Source organism: Notothenia coriiceps, unplaced genomic scaffold, assembly GCF_000735185.1.
Source record: "Notothenia coriiceps isolate Sejong01 unplaced genomic scaffold, NC01 NC01_scaffold00015576, whole genome shotgun sequence".
Taxonomy (NCBI): Eukaryota; Metazoa; Chordata; class Actinopteri; order Perciformes; family Nototheniidae; genus Notothenia; species Notothenia coriiceps.
The window spans coordinates 26,433-33,186 of record NW_011348277.1 but is presented as its reverse complement, the minus strand read 5'-3'; the positions used below and the strand labels follow the sequence as shown (position 1 = coordinate 33,186).

General features: G+C 37.9%; 1 protein-coding gene across 1 annotated transcript; it reads right to left on the bottom strand.

Annotated features, from left to right (window-relative positions):
- Window positions 1-6: 6 nt before the first annotated feature.
- Window positions 7-5,294, bottom strand: anxa14 (annexin A14). The gene is made up of 13 exons (XM_010775197.1): window positions 5,226-5,294; window positions 4,870-4,909; window positions 4,216-4,312; window positions 3,978-4,066; window positions 2,943-3,056; window positions 2,765-2,855; window positions 2,545-2,624; window positions 1,652-1,690; window positions 1,183-1,273; window positions 978-1,073; window positions 824-879; window positions 271-378; window positions 7-87 (listed from the first exon to the last, which is right to left on the bottom strand). Exons 2-13 carry the CDS (start codon window positions 4,894-4,896, stop codon window positions 28-30), a joined length of 948 nt encoding a protein of 315 aa, XP_010773499.1. The 5' UTR covers window positions 4,897-4,909; window positions 5,226-5,294; the 3' UTR covers window positions 7-27.
- Window positions 5,295-6,754: the final 1,460 nt, after the last annotated feature.

Below are 6,754 nucleotides of genomic sequence, written 5' to 3'. Positions count from 1 at the left end.
AATTAAAAAAAATGCTGTAGTTTATGTTTAATCTTCAGATCGACAGATGGCCAGCAGAGCCTGTAGATGATCTCCTTTGAACTGTTTCTGATGGAGAAAGACGTTCACATGTATGAAATTAATATTCCTTTCATTTAATAATACAAACATAAACTACTTTTCAAAATGTCACTGTTCTGATTTAAATGCATAATTTGAAAAAACATTATCATGTCAAGTATTCAGGTCTTGTGTTATAATGTGTAATACAGTGGAATAAGTGGGACCCACCTGTAGAGCAGTGTAGAGGGACGTGCCTGTTAATTTGAGGTAGGCTGTTCTGATACACAGCAGATCCTCCTCAGAGTGAGACACCATTATCCCCTGCAATATGGGTGTCTGCAAAATGGAAATGTTTTCTGCGTGAATCTTTTTGCGTTTCAAAATCTTAGATGTGAGATGATCTTTTTAAATGTATAAAAGTGAATAATAATAGGTCTGCTTTCAATGGGAGTGATCGTTTAACTTGATCTTTGTATTATTGACCGTGGTCTAGGCAGGGCAAAAATAACTTTTATCTGTACAGCGCAATCCATACAGGAAGTACTTTTCAGAAATTAAAACTCAAAAACCAGTTGAGAACAAACAAACCACTATAATATATTGCATACAAGACAACATTACAATTCTAGTTAATTTTTTTTCATGAGTATATAAATGTCTATAAGTAAAAAGGATATCATAAACCCGATTAATATTATATACAGAAATGACAGAGAGTGCAATAATATAGGCAATGATCAGTCACTCACAAAAGAGACAATTCATTATGAGGGCATTTTACCTTGGTGGCAGTTAGTCTCTTAGCGAGGTAGCCCTCAGGGCTTTGAATGCATTCCACTGTAATAAAACAGATTTAAAAAACTGTGAGCAATCAAGATGGACAGCTAGTCAGCACTTAATACCCAGAACTAAGAAGAATCTTAAACTATATTTACCTAAAACTTTCAAACCCAGTCGAGTGTCTCCCGAAAACTTTTTCTCCAGAGCCTGATCCACCATCTGCCCAATGTCCAGCTCCAGTCCCATCAGCACTGTGAGATACAGATAAACCACATACAAGGTCAGGAGAATGGACTCTAATGTACATAAAAAAATGTACAAGAAAGACGCATAGGTTAGATAAATATGTTACAGCCTCACCTTTGTTCAGATGGTCCGAGTCTCGAGAGGTCAGTATGTCAATCCACGGTCCTGCCTCAGCTTTTTTCCCATTCAGTGTGGCAGAGAGAGCCTGGAAGAATAAAACACAATCAGAAATTGGGTGACAGACTTGTGATGTGTTGCAACTACTACTATACATGCGAGGCCCACATGTACTATGCCAGCTTAGGAACCACATTTTCACAGGAAGCAAACAGCAGGTGTGATACTGAATCAGAGTACTAGGAAATGTATTCTTTAACACAGTAGGTTATTGGTATTTAATTGAGTCCTGACCAAAATGAGTGATGGTCTGGATAACTTATTTTAGATGACTGATATTTTCATTTGAAAGAACACTCCTTAACACAGGTTTAGTAAGGGTATAGTAAATATTGCTAGCCTTACTATCATATCATATTAAACCTAGACTAATATTTGTGTATAAAAATATCATGGGCAATATTACCTCAATATCTCTTCGAACCCCGCCAGGAACCTCGTCTTTCTGTTGGGAGAGAAGTCAGAACACATTTGTGACAGCTTTATAAGGGTAATCTTAATTAAATGATTACCTGTCACAGATATCACAGACATATTTTCTCTGTAACGGTGCACCACTAATATTTCATACCCAAGATACATAGTTTCAATTATATAAAAGGTGGGGGATTAACACCCAATACAATATTATCCAAGGGTCAGCTGGGATTGTTTGAATGGTTGTACTGTTGTATGAGATATTTATCAGTTGTCTGCGTACAACCTACAGTAGAAGATGGTTGACACACCCCCAGATTGGAGAAACACACTGGAAATAAAGCACGGAAGCAAAGCAATATTGTAGTGATTTCAACGGGAGTAGAACTAAAAATATCATTTATTATTATCTGTGCTTTCGCTAAATCACCAGAACCCATAAATTAGAAAAAAGGAGGCATTAAACCTTGACAGTCAAATAGTGCAATCTACCCTGATTGTTTGGAGGCTTTAAAGAGAGCATGGACTAATAGAACAGCTTCTGGACCCTGTCTGACAGCAGGGTAAAACTGTTCAAATATTTTAAATAAAGTGTAAACTTAACCTCATATGGATTTTTTGGATGGGCCTTTTTTGAGGCGGCTAAAATATGTTTTACTGCAGGTCCCCTTCCACAGCAGTCCATTGCTTAGCTTCCTTGCAAAAACTCCTATCTGTTTTTCCAACCTAGGGGTGTGCTGACGGCCATCTACTGTAGGTAACTGACTGACTACAGTATGGATAGGTACCGGAAACAACCCCAGTTCAAACAATCCCAATAAAGGTCTATTTACTTATTTATGAATTTAAAATTGATGGTAAAAGAAAAAAAATTAGGATTACATTCAACAAAGCCATGAGAAGCTTGTAAAAGTCTCCACTGGTTTCTCCTTTCAGTTCCTTATCCAGGTCCTTCTTATAAACTAAATAGGGAGAGAAAGCAAACAAAATGTTACAAATACCGGGCAATAAGACATTATAGGATTAGGGATAAGGGTTTAAATGTCCATGATAATCAACCAAACAATTTGAAGGGAAAAACTTTACAAGATTTGTGACTTACTTTCTTTGTATGCAGCACTGATTTCTTGGAGCTCCATCCCAGAATGTGTACACAGGATCTCCAGTAGTGTTTCCTCATCTGTTCCTATACCCTGCACACACACCACATGCTATTCTTAGACCCTGGGATATGACAGGCAGGAAAAATATGTAAACACAAACAAAAACAAGCCACTCACCACCATGGCCTGCTGCAGGCGATATGCCTCATACTGCAGAGGAGGCATCAGCAGCCCCAACAGGAGGACCTCCAGCTCTCCAGACAGAGCCTTCTTCAGAGCCGCTGCCAAGTCCTGGAACAGAGTCACAGTAAACACTCCTGTTTTCAAATTTCTTAGACATTGACTTAATGAATATCAATCTATCAGAACAGAAGGAAAAAACACTAGCTTTTTTTTTTTTAGGACTTACTATGCTTTGGTAAGACTTTTAGGGGAATGTCCTTCATTTGAGATCTTACTTAAGTAAAAGTACATCAAGTACTCAAAATGCAGAATGATTACCCTACTAGAAAATTGTATATTACATTTCTGTTCAATGCTTAATTAATGTATGAGTTTTTAATAATGGTTAAGTTGGAGCAAATGTTTTTATTTCTCATAAACTGCCAGGTAGCTTGATGCATTACAATACATCATAATTATTAGTTGATTTACATTTTGTATTAATAAAGTGAATCTGTAGAGATGTTAACATTTCATTATTGGAAACAAATGAAGTGGCATTAAAAGTATAATATTGGCTGCCAAACATAAGAGGATAACTTTAAAGTAGAATAATACTAAATAAATATAAGTCAGGTACAAGTACGTTAACATTTGTAACGATGGTTGTTTGTAGATAAACGTTGACACTGCAGCATCATATTCATCCTCTACCACACACCTCATACTACTCCTTCTGTAAACAAGGGTGAGTTCCAATCCTTTAAAACCAGTTTAAATCATGTTTGTACAGCAAACACTTGGAAGTGACAGATGGGCAAACACACATTTGCAACATACAGTATTGTCATTGTAACTCCCCATTCTCTTGTACTGCATAGCATACATTTTTAAGAAATATTTCACAAGGGGGGCTGCTGTAGCACCGAGCATTTAAACTATTCTTTTGAATGTAACATTTACATTTCCTAAACAGGTTTTTTTTTTGTTGCCTTTTTTGTCTTGTTATATTTCTTATTCTATGTGTTGTCAGGTTCTTTGTTTCCTTACCTTGTGTGTCATTTCCTCAAAGGCCTTGGCGATCTCTTGTCTCTGAGCGTTGTTCCGATTGGTCAAGATTCTCACCAGAGTCCCTGCATCTGAGAAAAGAACAACATGTATTCATACTAATATTTAATGATGGGGAGAGGCATGGTATGAGGCAAAACAAAAATGTGAATTGTATGCAGCTTTATTCAACACTGATGGTCAACCAATTCAAAGGAATGGTTCAAACCATTTGAAGTACCTTTCATTTCCAACGCTTTCTGGATCTCCATGGCATCCAGGTCAGAGTGGAAATTGGCGAAGGGTCGCACCGTTCCCAGGGTGCCCCAGCACATCTCCTGTATGGTAGGAATAGTAGAAAGTGAAACTGTTATTTAGGGAATAATTGCAATGATCAATGAAAAGAAGGATTGAGCATAAATCCTGACACTGGATATTGATTCTGTCTGGTTTATTATTGTTAAAATATCAACATATAATAAGAGTTTGTCAGGAAGCTAGTGGAATTTGTGAAAGGAAGCTATAGGCGTTGGCCGAAGATGAGCGAAGATACGTTTGGTATCTTTGCTCATCTTCTGCCGAGAAGAATGCCAAATATTCTATAGTGCTTCTCTGAGTAAGTGTGTGAGGGTGGATGGGGGTGCAGGGAACACAATAGTAGATTGGGTAAGAGTTTAACTTATTCATTCATTCAGAATAACTTGATGGACATGATGAACTCATTGCAGTATTCCAATGAACATGTCATGTACATAGTGACTTTTGTAGATATCGTTAAAAGGTATGCAGATAATAAGAGAACACGAGACAGAAGATTGTATTATCTGGAAATGTGTCGTCCTGGCAAACAGAGTCTTAATGCAAAGGCAGAAAAAGGAAGAACATGTCTACTTACATAAGATTGGAAATACTCAGGGTCCATGGCTTTGTTTTAACTGCAAGAAAGAATGTGAGTAAGTTACAAATGGTCCATCCAGAACAAATACAGAAATATGCAGTCAATGACACACACAGGCACATGGATACAGTATAGAAAGTATCTAATGTAATGGTGTGAATAAAAGGACATGTAAAATTGAAGTAACCATACTCTGAATTGTTGTGTTCACTGAATCCCTTGATGACAATGTATTCATGACTCATACTTATCCAAACAAAACTAAACACATAACTCTGTGTTTGCCACAGTCGATTAACACAAACAGCTTACAGAATTACACAAGAACAACATTTTTAAATATGTGTCTTTACCTGTAACAGGATATAGTGGCAGCTAGGAAGGTAAGAATGGAGTGGAGTTTTTGTTTTACAACCTCTTGTAATCAGTTCCGTATCACCGTCTCACCCTCACTGTGCCACACCTGCTGTAGTAACCCACCTGACTGTAGATCAGACAACTGACCAATCGCTGCTCAGTTTCTTCACAGCTGTGTCAACACTATTGGTCTCTAGAAATACTGAGACAGCCCACCTGTAAAAAACTGACATTCCTTTCAGAGGAGGAATGAAGACAGGCGAGTTTGTTTACAGGTAGCCTTTGTTGTGAAATGACCATTGACTGTTGATCTTGTGGCAGATTCTGAAAAAAAGAATAATTATTGTTGTTTTAGGGTATATAATTAACACTTTTATTGTAGAAAGTTTAGTTTTCAGGTTTTTAAAGTACAGGACTGCTTTGACATTTTTCAGCTGAAATACAAACCCACCAGACGACATGCCTGACAGGGAGTGAGGGGCGTACTCTGGTTTCAGTGTGAAACAGACCTCCCTAAGAATGGTGTGCTCATCAATAACCTGTCTTTAAAATAATGTACCTTGTTTCCAAAACCTGAAAACTGAATTGTGTCTCGATAGAAAACAAAGGGCTATTTAGTACCAGTAGTACTGACAACAATCTAAAACTCCAAAATGATTATTTGCCCTTTTCCCTTAGTCATGACAGAGGGTCAAGAGTGTAAGAGGCAAAGACACGCATATCATGTTCACTCTCAAACTCAGTTGACACAAATTATAGGCCAGATAAGTTACAGAAACATTGAGTAGAAAAACATTAAGGTAATGTTTAACAGAAAAAACAGTGACTGCCTTAGCAAGATAAAACCATTGAACAAGTGTTTTCCTCTTATCATTTTTAATCTCTCCAATCCTCTGTGCTGCTTCACTTCTACCTTCCGGAACATGACACCTGTGTGAATATTACAAACTGCTGATCAACAGATACCTCGCCTTTCGGTAACATGAAGTATGATGTGCTCAACATGCATTTCAAAATCAACACATTGCGGAGAATGGGGGTGTTCAAATTCATGTTTAAACAATGAATGAACTTTAAGTGTCAATGAGTTTTGCCATTTTTGTGTTGACAACTGAAAAGTTGAACAGGAGAGGAATAATTTTCCTTATTTGTTTCCACCATTGCTCTACAACTGTATTGAAACCTCTTTTACTACTGATTGTACAAGTCATATGTTGATGAGTTAGACCAGGGGTTCCCAAACGTTGCCGTGCCAGGGACCCCCATATAGCATTATCCTCTGGCGGGGTCCCCCTGTTGCAATTTTTTTTTTAAATGATGTGCACAAGTGCCCCCCGATGGAACATGCAGTGCGTTGCCACTACATTTGGCGCCTTCTGCCTGATCAAAGCTGTCACTCCGCTTTCTTTGCCTGTCATAGCCCCACTGCCCCATCTGAACACACACCCACACAACGAGACCAGTCAAGTCCATTTGAGATGATGTATTCATCTAAAACTTCGCACTACATTTGGCGCCTTCTGGT